We start from the raw sequence: 15995 nt of genomic DNA, 5'->3' as shown, positions 1-15995 counted from the left end.
GTAAATATTTTATCTTTTCATGTGACAAAAAATGTGAGGGGTTTACTCACTTGGAGAGATACCGTATATTTGTTTGTACCCATAGCAAGGCTTAGAAACAATAGTGTGCATTTTGCTTTTTTATTCTGTCTAAATACTGACATAAAAAAAAAAAAAAAAAAAAAACCTACCTAAAATACACAGATCTGACTTTTAAACCCATCCGACTCGATCCTTGGCCATAATTTTAACCGACACTAGATCAAACCCCAATTTAGATTTTTTTTATTACCGTTTTCTATATTTAAACTTTTCACTTCTATCAAGGAGAAAGGTAAAAAAATGCAACTTTCTTCATTTAAAAAAAGAAGGAGAAAACACAGGGGCAGGCTGCACAGTGACTGATCAGTATGATAGCCAGAGGCTTTTACAGCGATCAGCTGTGTTATAAGGTGTTCCTCTGTCCCAGTCTTCCAGTTGCGATTGTATATAACCCTGTTGCACGGCTTCTGATGGGGACTACAAGTTGCTATTTTTTACACATTATGCAGATATGGTCCACTATTGTCCCCATCAGGAACCCTGAGAAATGCTATACAGCCATCATTGGAACGAGTGCATATACAGTAAAACCTTGTTTTGTGAGCATAATTCATTCCTGAAACATGCTTGTAATCCAAAGCACTTGTATATCAAAGCTTTTTTTACAGGATATAAAAGAGGCACCTCTAAGTGTAGCAATAAGTTGCTAAATGTTGTACCCTCATTAAATGTAACCATATTGCTACACTTAGAGGCTCCTCATACTCAGTTGTGACATGACGCTACTTTTATACCAAGACATCGCTTGTATACCAAGGAAAAAATGTATTAAAATCATTTTGCTAGTCTTGCAAAATGTTTTCAAACCAAGGTTTTACTGTACACTAGACATGTTCAATTTGTTTCATTAGAAATAGAAGTTTGCACAAAAATTGTTACTCATGAAATTTTTCATTTGGATGTGTGGAGCATTTAAAATAACGTATATGACATAACGAATGATCCAAATTGATTTGGATTTATTATTTTGTTTTTATGTTGTATTCATGTTTCATTATGGAAAAAATATAAATGAGCCAATTTCTCTTTGTGGGTTGGACTAGCAAGGATTACTCAGTGCATAAGTAATCTCCCAAGCCAACAAGTTAAAATATAGTTAATCTTCTGAAATATTAAAAAATAAATCAAAATATACAAAACAAATCATTCTAACCCAACGAATATCGCACTGAAATTATCAACTTAAAGCGGTGGTTCACCCACAACAACAACATTTTAGCATTAAATTAAGCATCGTAGCGCGAGCTACAGTATGCCTGTATTTATTTTTTTTGCCCCGTACTCCCTGTGCAATCCTATAGTGAAGATTCAGACTCCCCGCGGGGAATGGGCGTTCCTATCCAGAGGGAAGATGATTGACGGCCGGCTATGGCACGTCGCACCCCCTGAAGAGAGCCGGAGTAGGTCTCGGCTCTTCACGGCGCTATATGGCGCCTGCGCACAGACTATGCGCAGGCGCCGTGAAGAGCCAAGTCCTATTTCGGGCATTTCCGTAGAAGCGTGACGCGCCATAGCCGGCCGTCAATCATCTTCCCTCTGAATAGGAATCTTCACTATAGGATTGCACAGTGAGTACGGGGCAAAAAAAATACAGGCATACTGTAGCTCGCGCTACTATGCTTAATTTAATGCTAGAAAAAAAAAAAAATATATAGGGTGAACCCCCTCTTTAAAACAAATCTAATATACACAAGTAGCAGAGGTTATCAAAGGTTGAACAAAAAAAAAATTCAACAAGTTTAATGACAATTGTTTAGGATATAATGTACGTTAAGGTATATGACACCACCACTCCAGTGGTCTTTATTTGCTTCCAGGTCCCTTGCTGGGTGGGTGGTGTGAAGTCTTGTGAACACAGGACGGCGGCCGTTCAGCAAGCGTGTCATTCCAAAAAAGCTTTGCAATTTCTGAATGAATACAAAGCATTCTCTGACTGGATGAGGTGGACAGGCAAGATACATACATGCATACCTTCACCTTGCTAGACATTGCGTCATTTGTTTTGGTATCCGGCCCTATTTTAGTATAACTATATTGTCTATATATTTCATGGGTTCTATTGCTATTCTGAGTAATAAACCCCATTGTATGCCAGAATTTCACTTCCGTTTTAGAGTATCATAACAAGATAATTTAACTTTCTATTGCTTACTTATTTTAGATTGTATTGTATTTTAGATTATTTTTATTGTAAATCGATTTTAAATTGGACTTTCTTTATATTTATTCTTTTTTTATGCTCAGTGTCGATTATACTCATTGATTGTGCTGTATAGGCATCTCTTCTATGCATTTGTATTGGTTGACCCATCACAGCATTTGCCTACCTATACAAGATGTCCTCTATGATTGGACGTCATGGATCTGATGAAACAGCGGAGGCTGTGAAACGCGTAATCTGATTGGTCTGCTCCATTACGCCACTTCCGGTGTGACGATCCTGCTTGCGGTTCACCCTGAGACGCACGCCGTCTTGTAAGGCTTCCTGCACTTCCTCATGTTTGCTTTGGTACCATATAGCTCTACTATCAGCTCCCCCTGTTTCTGAAGACCTCGCTGGGGACCAGGATTCATCGGATACCGCAGTGACAACGGACCAAAGCCATTAGATATGCCTGTTATACAACCTGTGAGTAGCCATTTGGCTGTTCTCTCAAATTTTATTAAAATTTCTCTTTATACTGCACTTAGATTGGCGCATCCTTTGTTTTTCTTTGTATACATTCAGAAAATGCTTTACATTTTCTAAATGGCACTCGTGCCGAGCGCTAAACTCCAGTGTTTATAATGCATCTAGCAATAAAATGCATCAAACCTAGAATTGTTCTTTAAATAAAAAATACACAATAAGCAGGAAGGCTGGAGCAGAAGTTGTGTCATTAGCAAGATGCAAGTATGAAAATGATCTTTCCTATAATGGACCCCCCCCCCCCTCACCATACAGAGATAGAATGTATGTGCTGATCACTCACTTGTGAGTTTCTCTATTCATCTCCAATTCTAATTTTCTTTGTTGCTGGAGAACGGGGTGAGTATTCTTAGTTATCACAACACCTGAAACAGAACAGGTTATACAGTCACATTTTCTACCATAATTCTCCCATTTAGCACATTAATCGGATAGCCAGTTAATGTTTGTGCTCTGCAGGATCAGATACTCAAATTCACACATTTTACTGTAACACATATCAGCTGTGCATTAGATGTTCAGTCTGGCAGACAAAAAAAAAAAAAAAGAGACTTGTTATGTTAATAAACTATAGTTTTTAAGTCATGGGTGGAACTAGGAATATACTATTAGAAAAATAAAAAAAACAGTGGGTTTAGTACAGTCATCTTTTAAACACCCCCCCATTATCTTACCTGTCCCCGCCATTGTCAAAGATGTCCGGGGTTCAGTCTACAGGGAGCCATACAGTCTACTTTCCAAAAGTCTCAAAACTAGGCTCTGCTTTTTCTACATATGCACAAAATAATCTTCAAACATTACTAGAGAAAATCTTTCCATTGTTGGGACAAATCTGGGGGGCAAAGGGAAAAGTACAGGACAAAGCCAATAAGCACAATTTTTATCCAATCCGTGAGAGGGACTTGAATAAGTATAGTCAAGTAAAACCCAGGCATACACTGCTCTGGGTTACAAGTACGTAACGCTCAAGTAGTGCAGGGGTCAGGAGTGGATAACATACACAATGCAGGGGTCCAGAGTGCAAGGTAAAGCCCATCACCTCCAAATACCCTACCCCCTCCTGAGAAAAAAAAAGTGTGCTTTAAAGATCTCCATAATTAGACTCCAATAATATTGTTTGGTAATATTTCACACCTGCCTCATAAAGAAAATTAAGTACCTACAAAAGACAGTAAAATTCCAACATAAGAATGATAGTCATATCTCACCCTTCCCTTCTGGAATCTCCACAGATTTGAATATCCACTGATACAATGGGAATTGGTAGCGTTGGCCTTTGGGACAGGTTACAGTGACATAATTGCAGTACCAGGGATCCATTTGAAAATTTAGGTAACGCTCCATGGACAGCCTTACCAACATGAGCTCTCCAAGGTCTTTATTTACAGTGATATTAAACTCTTTCACCTGGAAAAGACAAAAAGTAGAATCTAAGAGCTCTGCGCGCGCACACACACTACAAATCTAAGCACTGGTCATGGATAATTCAAAGAGCATGCTGGTAGATATAAACAGACTAAAGCGGATTATAGACCAAGTGATATGTTTTGTACTGTGAAAAATGCAACTAAAGGGCTAGGCTCCCAACATATGCATAAATACTGAGCTCATAAAGAACATAACTAATATTGTGAAAAATTACTATAAAAAAATAAATAAATAAAAAGGATCAAAAATGTTGTGCAACATAGCAAAAGCCACAAACTTAAATAGCAAGGCTTATTAAAACTTGACCTATTAAAGTGTTAAAGCATTTAGTGTTTTAGGTTTCATTGGTAGCCTTTATCTATATTTTTAATGTGTTGCAAATAACTTTCCCAAACCCTCAGAAATATCCCTATATTTTCCAAAGTCTAGTTTTTAAGTAAAGTGAATTGATTTAGCTGGTGGAAACGAGTAAGAGGGACGTTTTCTGTGATGCTGGATGGGCAAGGTGCAAGAGAGTACCAAGATCGTGAAGATAGAGTGTGTGTGTGTGTGTGTGTGTGTGTGTGTGTGTGTGTGTGTGTGTGTGTGTGTGTGTGTGTGTGTGTGTGTGTGTGTGTGTGTGTGTGTGTGTATATATATACACACACACACACACACACACACACACACACACACACACGAAAATAACCAATAAACTAAAACATGCTGTTTAGCTGATCAAAAGTTTAGGACCACATGCCTTTAAAAAGGCCAAATCAGTGCAAAGATGTGGATTCATTGTCATTTTCTGTCAGGTAGTCACACGTTGTGATGGCAAAGGCAAAAAAACTCTCCCTTTTTGAACGTGGTCGGGTTGCTGAACTGCATAAGCAGGGTCTCATCAAGACACTGGACGATCCTCGACCCAAAATGAGGCCCTTACTGGTGCTGACTGCAGCCCCATAACCATCAGACAGCATCTGAGACTTAAGGGCTTCAAAAACAAAAACGTCTTCAAAAACCTTGTCTCCTTTAACGCCACAGAACTGCTCGTTTGGACTTTGCAAGAGAGCACCAAACATGGGACATTCAAAGGTGAAAGTTTTATTCTGATGAGAATTTTTTTTAACCTTGATGGTCCTGATGGTTTCCAACGTTACTGGCATGACAAGCAGATCCCACCTGAGAGGTTTTCTACACGCCACAGTGGAGGGGGCACCATAATGGTCTGGGGTGCTTTTTCCTTCAGTGGAACAATGGAGCTTCAGGAAGTGCAGGGGCGTCAAACGGCTGCTGGCTATGTCCAGATGTTGCAGAGAGCATTCCTCATGACTGAGGGCCCTCGTCTGTGTGGCAACGACTGGGTTTTTCAACAGGACAACGCTACAGTACACAATGCCCGCAGGACAAGGGACTTCTTCCAGGAGAACATCATCACTTTTGGCCCATCCTGCATGTTCCCCTGATCTAAAGCCAATTGAGAAGCTTTGGGGGTGGATGGCAAGGGAAGTTTACAAAAATGGACAACAGTTCCAGACAGTAGACGGCCTTCGTGCAGCTGTCTTCACCACTTGGAGAAATGTTCCCACTCACCTCATGGAAACGCTTGCATCAAGCATGCCGAAACAAATTTTTGAAGTGATCAACAATAACGGCGGAGCTACTCATTACTGAGTTCATGTTTGGAAGTTGGATTTCGGTTTTAGGGGGGGGGGGGGGGGTTTAGGTTTTTTGGAGGTGTGGTCCTAAACTTTTGATCAGCTATTTTCAGTTTATTTGTTATTTTCAATTAATTGAATGCTCAAAAATTTGTCTCATTTCTTCTTGCTGCATGTTGAAGCTCAGAGATAGCGACACACAAACACACTGCGACAACCTATCGACTGCATCAACTCTGGTGTTTCATCAGATAAGGTGACCCGTCAATGTGTAACGAAAGTGTTCCGTCGCTGCCATCTTACTACACCCTGCATTCCTCCACAGCAAGGATACACAGAGGGGGGCAAGCAGCCATCTTGTTACACCCACCAGGAGTTTTGCATTCAACACTTATTTTTCAACGGTAGTTTTTTGTTTACAAACTTTTTTTTTTAGGTACAAAACAATGGTACAAAACATATCACGGATCCAGAGAAATGCAGTATATACAAATTGGGATTTATGACAAAATACATTGTGTGATACGATTTCTTATGGTTAAAACAAGTGGTAATCAAACGATCAAGTAATAATTTGGGATATGGACTTATTTTCTTTCCTGTTGAAGATAGGATTCTAGCTAGGATTTAAGAAGTGGTCCGAGTACATAAACCATGGGCTTAATTTTTTTCAAATGTGTAGTATTGTATAATGTGTGGGATTTTTCCATAAGGTAAATATTCTAGTTTTCAGTTGAGGTATTGGTAACAATGAGGGTTTCTAATGGTAAGCCAATAGCCAGTGGATGATACAGATTGTGGTCAAACCTGAGATTGGGGTGAATAGACAATTGGGGAGAGCGAGTTTATTGGTTGAAATTTTGGAAGAAAAATCTCTCGAGTTGTTTTCATATCAGATGCTCTCACACTCTGAAAAAAATGTGAGAAAAAGAAAATCCCATGGGTCACATTTGAAGATTGTGCTACCCTATTCTATATCAGGATTACTATACTATGGGGCAATAAAGTTTCTTTTTTTAATCCAACAAAAAGTTTTTATTGATGAAAATGATAAGGTGGTATACAATTTATGGCATTCAATATTACACAGCAAAACCATGAAAACAATTCTCATCAACCATTCCCAACCGAGCACTGCAGTCACATAGCATTTCTCTCATCCCCCCTAGTACACGTTCCCCCGAGTCATAACATTTATCCCACGTGCGCTCCCAGCAACCTATCCATAACCAGATCCACCGGTGAAAGCCCCGGTGCATCCAGCCACGGAGCCCAGAGGTTTTCAAATTTACGATTGCTTCCCCTATGTTGGTAGATAAGTTTCTCCATACGTAGCATTCCCCCCATCTTATCAATCCACTCCCTTAAAGTCGGAGGGGTCTCAGATTTCCAGTGTATCATAATCAATTTTCTGGCCTGGAACAACGCCCTTTGCACCGCCTCCCTTGTGTACACCTCTTCAACATGTTCCTCCAAAACCCCCAGTAAACCAACTCTGGGGTCCACAGGCATGGATACCCCAAAAACAGAATTAATAGTACTCGTCACCTCAGACCAATACTTGTGCAGTTTGGGACATCTCCACAGGAGGTGTATGAGGTCCCCGTGATCACGTTTGCATCTAGTACACATATCATCCGTTTGCATTCCCATCAATTGTAACCTGCGCGGCGTGTAATACACCCTAAATATAATGTATAGCTGAGTGAGTCGCTGAGCCACATTCAATGAGCAGGAACTCACCCCCTGGAATATCTCCTCCCATTGTTCTCCATCCAATTGCCCCACGTCCCTCTCCCACTTTTCCCTTACCATGACTGGATGCTGTCCCAAGAAGTATTGTAGTAGGATGGCATAGCATTCAGAGATAAATCCCTTCGAGGACACAGCATCTCTCAGGAGACTAAACACCGGAGTTGGCGACAAATGCCACTCAGATGACCTACTCTGGGCCCTCACTGCGTGTTGAAGCTGCATATATTGAAAAAGCATCGAGGACGGTAGCCCATATTCCACCCGCAAATCTGCGAACGGCCTGAGCCTCCCGTGTCTAAATACGTGTTTAATGTGTGTGACCCCATGACTTTTCCACCCACCACCAATCTGTAATTTAGCCAGTTCTGTATAAGTATCATTATGCCATAGGGGGCTGTAGTCAGTGTATCCATCAGCTTGCTGTACATATTTGCATTTGTTCCATATCTTTTGTATAAGATTATACGTGGGGTATTTCTTATTAGGTTTGGCGAAAGCCAGGGCCTCAAGTGCCATGGGGATGGGCCCATCCCCCACCGTGTGTAGCATCAGTGCTCCAGAGGAACCAGCCGGCTCCCTCCCGAAGCACCCCACCAGGTGTTGCAGCTGCGCCGCAAGGTAGTACAACCACGGGTTGGGCAACGCCAGCCCGCCGCTGTCCTTGGGTCTCTGGAGATGTTCAAGTTTAATTCTTGGCGTCTTATTCTTCCATATCAGGGACCGGAAGATAGTGTTCACTATTCTAAAGATTTTTAAAGGGATCACCACCGGGGCGTTGTGGAGACAGTACAGCAGCTGCGGCATTAATATCATCTTTACTAGGTTTATTTTACCCGCCACCGAGATACGGAGATTGTTCCATGACTTAACCCTTTCCCGGAACCTCTGGAGCAGGGGGGATATGTTTAAATGGCTAAAATCCCTGGGGTTGGCCGTTACATGAATCCCGAGGTATTTAAAGGAATTCGTGACCGGTATAGGGCAGGACGATGTCACCGTTTGTGTGGCCTCACCATCTAACAATAGCAGGGCCGACTTCGACCAATCTGCAGGCCAGAGTACCCCCCGAATCGTGTAATGGTTGCCATGGCCTCCCTCAGAGATGCATCAGTATCTCCCAACATAAGCAAGGTGTCATCTGCATATAGCATCACCTTCTCCTGCAGGGGACCATAACAAAACCCCACTATACCCGGATTGGCCCTAATCTCCATGGCCAGAGGCTCAATGGCCAATGCGAAGAGGAGAGGGGACAGCGGGCATCCCTGCCTCGTCCCTCTTCCCAACGCGAATCCATGGGACAGACACCCGAAGGCCCTGATAGCTGCCTCCGGACGACTGTACAGTAGACGGACCCACGCTATGTACTTCTCTCCAAACCCGAATCGCGCCAACACCTCTCACAAGTAGTTCCAGTCAATGCTGTCAAATGCCTTGGCCGCATCTAAGGACAGCAAGGCCCTGTGTCCTACATTATCCGCGTCAGACTGCATGTTTAGAAACAACCTCCGCAAGTTGATGGCGGTGGACTCATTCGGCATAAACCCCGCCTGATCTCCGTGCACCAGGGACGTTATGACAGTATTCAGTCTCAGTGCCAAGACCTTTGCCAAGATCTTTATATCACATTGCAGCAATGAGATTGGCCTGTAGGACCCTGGTTCAACCGGATCCTTGCCCGGTTTAAGAAGCAAAACAATATTTGCTTTTGCCATGGAGGGCGGAAGTACTCCTTCCCCCAGGGCCGCATTAAACACCCGTAGCAGCCTTGGCAGCAAAACCTCCGCGTGTTGTTTGTAAACCTCAATGGGAATCCCATCCTCCCCCGGTGCCTTACAGTTAGGGAATAGTCCCACCGCCTCCTGAAGTTCCTCCACAGTAATGGGCGCCTCCAACCCCGCCTTCTGCTCTACCGTCAACCTGGGGAACGCCAAGCCACCCAAGTATTGTTCCAAATCAGCCGCCACATAGGCCGTACCAGGGCGGTACAGTTCTTCATAGAACCCCGCCAATTCCTTCATGATAAGTTCGGGGCAATAAAGTTTCTAAATCGCACCTTAGAAAAGCTTGACCCATTAGTAGCTCAGTCATATCAATTGTGGAAACTGCACAATAAATTTACATTGACACATGGCCGCCATCAGGAATTATGGGGGCCCCTTACACAGCTTCAGGCATGGGCCTCCTGAAATTGAGAACGGGGGGGGTGTGGCCTCCTGAAATTTAGAAGCTGGGGGGGGTTCCGCCACCACCAATAGAATATAGATACAATTATAAAAAAAAGGGGGTAGCCATCCGGGCCCTAGGGACCTCTGGACCCTTTAATAAAAATAGGAAAAATATATCTAAAAAAAAAAAAAAAAAAAGGTTCATGGATGGACACAGCAATTGACCTTAGGGTATTATCCTCTCTAGGAGATTGACTAGGCAGAAAACAGCACTTTGTGTTAAAACACTTCTCAGTACCTCCCAGGGGGGCGGGTCCCCTGGGTACATCCCTCTCTCTGCCTCATGCAGCCCCAGTTCGTAAACTAGCAGTACAAACAAAAGGAGGGGAGGGTGCTGTGTCCGTCTATGAACTCAGAGAAATGGATTTTACGGTAAGTACAAAAATCCTATTTTCTCTTCTGTTCATGGACGGACACAGCAGCAATTGACCTTTGGGACATCCCCAAGCAGTATCAAAATTCGAGGGGTGGGAAAAACAGCAAACCAAACTTCACCCCAAACAAACCAGAGTTCAACGGAGGAACTTCAACCTTAAACAGCCGCCTGTAAAACCTTGCGGCCAAAGGAGGCATCCGAAGATGCACTCACATCCACCTTGCAAAACTGAGAAGGTGTGGACTGACGACCAGGTCGTTGCCTCACACACCTGTAAAACAGACGCTTGATGGCGGAAAGCCCAAGAGGCAACAATCGCCCTGGTTGAATGCGCCGTAACCGGAAAGGGGGGCGCCTGCCCCTTTAGGGCATAGGCCTGAAGCATGACCTGTCGGATCCACCTAGAAATGGTGGCCGATGAGACCACCAGACCCTTCGGACCAGTCACAGACAAGAACAGTGAATCTGACCTCCGAAACAGGGCTGTAGCTGACAAGTACACCCGTAGGGCTCTAACCACGTCCAAGGAATGCAACGTGGCTTCCTTCGGCCGAGGACATAAGGATGGAAGAACAATGTCCTCATTAATGTGAAAATCCGAAACAACCTTAGGGAGGAAAGACTGTTGAGGCCGCAGCACCACCTTATCCCTGTGGATGACCAGGCAGGGAGCCTTGCAGGAGGGGTCACATGTCGAACCCCCTGCACAAACGTACGCACCAGAGTGCACTACCAAGGGTCACTGAAAGTAAACAGCCAAGGCCGAAATCTGACCCTTAACCGTACTCGAGAGACTGATCCACTCCATGCTGCAAGAACAGCAGAATCCAGGACATCACGTATGTACGGTGGTGCCAATTCATCTCCTCACAGATGTAAGCCTTCCACGTACGATGGTAAATCTTCCGTGAAGTAGCCTTCCAAGCTCGCAGCATGGTAGAAACCACCGAGTCCGACAGGCCACGGTCCTTCAGCACCTGGCTCAGCCATGCCGTTAAAGCCAGCGACTGTAAAGCAGGGTGAAAGATCGGACCCTGCGACAGCAGATCTTCATAGAGGTAGACACCAAAGTACGTCTGCCACCAGACGGACCAGATACGCGGCCAATCCGGAGCGACCAGGATTGTTGGTATCCCTTCGGCTTCCACTCTGCGTAGCAGGCGAGGAAGAAGCTTCAGAGGGAAGGCATAGATTAGGCGATAGCACCCCACGGCACCACCAACGCGTCCGCCCACGGGTCTCTTGACCTGGCCACGAACCGTGACACATTCCGATTGAGATGCCAGAAGATCCACGTCTGGAGTGCCCCATTTCCGACACAGGTTCTGAAACACACCCGGTTGTAGCAACCACTCTCCTTGGAATAGCGTTTGGCGACTTAAATAGTCGGCCTGCCAGTTCTGTAGGCCTGGAATGTACACGGCCGACAGAGTCGGGACGTACCTTTCGGCCCACTGGAGGATGCGAGCAGCCTCCGCCACTGCAGCCGAGCTCCGTGTGCCCCCTTGATGATTGACATACGCCACTGCCGTGGCGTTGGACTGGATCCTGACTGCTCAGTCCTGCAGACCCAGAGACCACTTGGCGAAGCACAGCCTGACCGGAGTTCCAGGACATTGATCATTGGGCTGACTGGACACCCCAGACACCCCCCCAGCCGGAGAGACTGGCATCCGTCGTGACCGTCCAATGGCACGGCAGAAACGATTTCCCAGTCCGAAGTACCGGAGACGTCAGCCACCACACCAGGAAGGACCAGGCGGCTCACCCAGATCTGGTAATCCAGAGACGAAGGAAGCTTGTCCCAACGTGACAGAATTTCTCTCCAACACTCGAGTGTGGAATTGAGCATACGGAACCGCCTCAAAGGAGGCCACCATCAGACCCAGAACTTGCATGCAAAAGCGAAGGGACGACCACTTCTGGGTCACCAACCGCTGCACCGCAGATGTGTCTGTAGTTTTTCCATTGGGAGGAAAACTCGCCTCCGAGGAATCCAGGATCAACCCCAGGTATTCCAGACGCTGAGACGGTACCAACACCGACTTCTGGACATTCAGCAGCCAACCAAATTCACGGAGGGTCTGGCAGGTGATAGACACATCCACCTCTAAGTCTGAGCCTGAAGAAGCTCTCAGGAGAAGGTCATCCAGGTACCCTACAATTGCGATCCCGCGCTGCCTCAGCAGGGCCAGAATCGGAGCGAGCACTTTGATGAAAACCTGTGGCGCCGAAGCCAGGCCGAAAGGGAGGGCCACAAATTGAAAGTGGTCCTCTCCGACCGCAAAGCACAGAAATCTCTGGTGCTTTGCGCATATGCAGGTACGCTTTCCTGATATCCAAGGACGCCAGAAAGTCCCCCTGATGGACCGCCGCCACTACAGAGCGAACCGACTCCATCCTGAACTTTTGCACCTTGACAAAACAGTTGAGGGCCTTGATGTCCAGGATTGGGCAGACCCCTTCCTTTTTGGGGACTACAAACAGATTGGAGTAAAACCCCTGAAACCGTTCCGGTGAAGGAACCGGCACAATCACTCCCCTGACCAGCAGATCCTGAACAGCCCCCGACAGGGCCACCCGACGTTCGAGGAAGCTGGAAAGAAAAAACATGTTTAGCGGACTAGAGAGAAACTCTTGTACCCCAAGGAAACTACTTTGCAAACCCACCGGTCGGAAAGAAGACACCCACCGAGCCGCGAATTCGCAAAGCCGCCCACCCACCCGAGACACGGGCGGGGGCAGACCTTCATGCAGAATCAGGCTTTTTTGCAGGCTTGTTGGGCTGGCGGTACCAGGGGCGCTTCTGCCCTTCAGCGGGCAGCCTTAGCGCCCTGGAAGCGTTTTCCTGCCGCACCGGGCGGACGAAAAAACGCTTGGGGCGGTAAAGGAGGGCCCCTGCTTACGGTGAGGCTCCTTACCTTTTCTCGATTGTGGGAGCAGAGTACTCTTACTTCCCGTGGCATCTTTTATGTCATCATCCAGAGACGCCCCAAAAAGCCGTTCACCCTTAAAGGGTAAGTCCACCAAGGCCTTTTTAGAAGACTGGTCCGCAGACCAACACTTCAGCCACACAAGGCGGCGTAGCACCACCGCGTAGGTGGAGGCCCTGGAAAGCAGGGGAAGCGTATCCAGGGCTGACTCAGACAAATTTTAGGCCCTGCACCAACTGGTCGGCCAGTTCCACACAGACCTCAGAGGCATTATGCGCCTCCAGCTCCTGCAGCAACAACTTTGCCCTTTCGGTAAGTGTCTGACACTAGAGCCCCGGCCAAGACCGGCCTCACCGCCGACCCCACCACTGAACATGGAGCGGGCCACAGCCTGGGTGCTTAAAAGCGGGAGCCCCTTCCACAGGCAACGTGGTCGCCTTTTTCAGTCTGGACACAGGGGGGTCCACTTTTTTACGAAAACGGATTACGGACCGCAAAGCATTTAAGAACAGAAAACACTTTCTGCGGCCGATCCCATTCCTTGTACAATATTTTGTCCAGATATGGAACACAAGGAAACACTTTTGCGGTGCGGGCTGGCAGAAACCAAAAGGGATCGGCATCTCTGATGCCTCCGCCGAATCCTCAAGTTTTTGAGTATCCCGCACCGCAGTGATAAGAGCTCCAACAAGCGCTGACCCTGATGCAGAGTCATCCTCACTGTTCGTGTGGGCTAGGCCTGCATCTTCTGACATATTGGAACCAGGGCCGGACGCAGTAGCAGGGCCTGATTCCGTGTCAGACATCCCCAGACGAAGGCGGGGGGAGGGGGCGCTTTTTACCCCCCTTATGGCCACTCACCGCTTCAATCCTGGCAACAAACGCCTCAAGGACTGCCGTCATAGCATCCATGGAGGCCGCAGGAACAGGGGCACTAAGGGTCAACTCCGGCATGTCAGGGGGAGAAGCCTCCGGTTCGAACGTCATGCTGACCCACTCCAATGACACCCTTGTACTGCAAGGCAAGACCCACAGGCCAACCTCCCGGCCGCAACAGAGAGCAGGGGACCCCCCAGAGGACTCACCACCCGACCAGGCTGCAGTGCTGCTGTGCAAGCTAGAACGCTGTCCGTGCTGTGCCGTCCCTCAGGAAGTGTGCTGGAGCCGTTTGCGCTGTTATTTCGGTCACTAGAGGCCAAAACCCCTTCCAAAATGGCCACCGACATGCAAAAATCAGCATGCGGGTTACAAGAAAATGGCCGATCGTTAAGGTGGCAGTCACCGGCAAAATGGCGGCCGAGCTCGTTTAAAACACACAGTGAAATAAAAACAGTAAAAAACGGCAAACACAGGACCCCTGCAGGTCCCCCCCCCCCCCGCACACAGGGCAATAAAAAACATACAGCACCCCCGACAGCAGCCACAGGACAGAGCCCCCCAGGCGGACCCCCCACCTCAAGGCCGACCACCCAGAATGCAGGGAAGGAGGGAGAGGAAGGGAGAGAGGAAAGCAGGGCGGACCCCCGATCGACCTCCGCAGGAATGCACCAGCCGAACCACCATGCCAAGGCAAGGGGATATTACTTAGCCGTCCTGTGACCACCGTCTGGAGGCATGCCAGACAGAACCAACGTCCGCGCAGTTACGGCATGGCTGTCAGCCCGGCACACTGTGACAAAGCCATAGAGACCGGTCATGTGTGCCCTGGAGCGTATAGCTCACCGGCCACCCCTGGAGCAACGGGGCATGTCGTGGACGGCCCAGCGCGTAGCTAAAGGCTGGCACACGCTCGAAGGCCGAACATGGGGGGACTACAAGGATCGAGGATCCAGCCTGTCACCCCTTCGGCAGTTGATTGTAGATCCCAGGATCCAAAAATGCAGGGAAAAAAAATAAAAAGCGAGAAATCGCAAAAAAAATCTCCAGAGCACATGGGCCCAGAAGAGCCATGTCATCTCCTTTCGCTAGGCAGAAAAAAAACTGGGACTGCATGAGGCAGAGCAAGGGATGTACCCGGGGGACCCGCCCCCTGGGAGGTACTGTGCTGTGAGAAGTGTTAACACTTAAAGTGCCGTTTTCTGCCTAGTCAATCTCCTAGGAGGAGAATACCCCAAGGTTAATTGCTGCTGTGTCCGTCCATGAACGGAAGAGAAATATTTTTTATTTAAAAAAAGGGGAGTTGCCATCCAGGGCCCTGAGGACCTCTGAGCCCCTTACAGGTGTACTGCCTGTACCCCCCCCCCCCCCTGATGGCAGCCCTGCATTGAAATCCCCCACACCTCCCCATGCTTTTATAGGAGACCCTAAATTCTTAAAAAGCCATCAAAAACAGACGAATTTGCATGGTGGATTAACAAACTACCCTTGATGGACTCAGAATGCCTCATTCTCCTCCTTGTCTCTAAAAAAACAATATAATATCCCCAATACGGAACTCAAGATTGCCAAATTAGACTTCAACTAATTTTCCAATATCATACATTCTATGAAAATATTTGTTCCAAATACCCAAGAGAAACAGGCCTAATATCTGAGATATATTTAAACCTGATTAATACAGATAACCAAGCTAAACTACCCTACACGCACATGTAGCGCCTGTGTACTTTCGTACAGGTGCTATGCTTAAATTTAGTGGGAGAATGAGAGAGTTATGTTGCTCCCATTCTTTGATCTGTTAAATTTGGCTGTCGCCAAATCTGGATTTGTCCTGTGGGTCAGTCTGTGCCCCAGAGATACGGTATCTCTGGGCGGCAGGTGGCGCCAGAGGGGTCCAGGCGGAGCCGATTCTTCCCAGCAGCCAATTGGAGGAGTTTCCCCCGCAGGGCATGCTAGGGAGAGGTATTTCTGTGGCGGAGGCCGTTCTGG

At 46.9% G+C, this 15995-nt stretch overlaps 1 protein-coding gene across 3 annotated transcripts in view; it reads right to left on the bottom strand.

Annotated features, from left to right (window-relative positions):
- Positions 1-15995, bottom strand: part of LOC120929271 (hydroperoxide isomerase ALOXE3-like) — a 121380-nt gene that overhangs the window by 86650 nt on the left and 18735 nt on the right. For all 3 annotated transcript variants that reach the window (XM_040340594.1, XM_040340596.1, XM_040340595.1), the window contains exons 3-4: positions 3979-4177; positions 3054-3135 (exon numbers count right to left, since the gene is read on the bottom strand). In XM_040340594.1, the coding sequence (XP_040196528.1) occupies positions 3054-3135; positions 3979-4177 (281 nt within the window). The remainder of the gene's footprint in view (positions 1-3053; positions 3136-3978; positions 4178-15995) is intronic.

The sequence above is a fragment of the Rana temporaria genome, chromosome 2 (genome assembly GCF_905171775.1).
Source record: "Rana temporaria chromosome 2, aRanTem1.1, whole genome shotgun sequence".
Classification (NCBI taxonomy): domain Eukaryota; kingdom Metazoa; phylum Chordata; class Amphibia; order Anura; family Ranidae; genus Rana; species Rana temporaria.
Note: the sequence above shows the minus strand (reverse complement) of the source record. Positions and strands in the feature narration are given on the sequence as shown.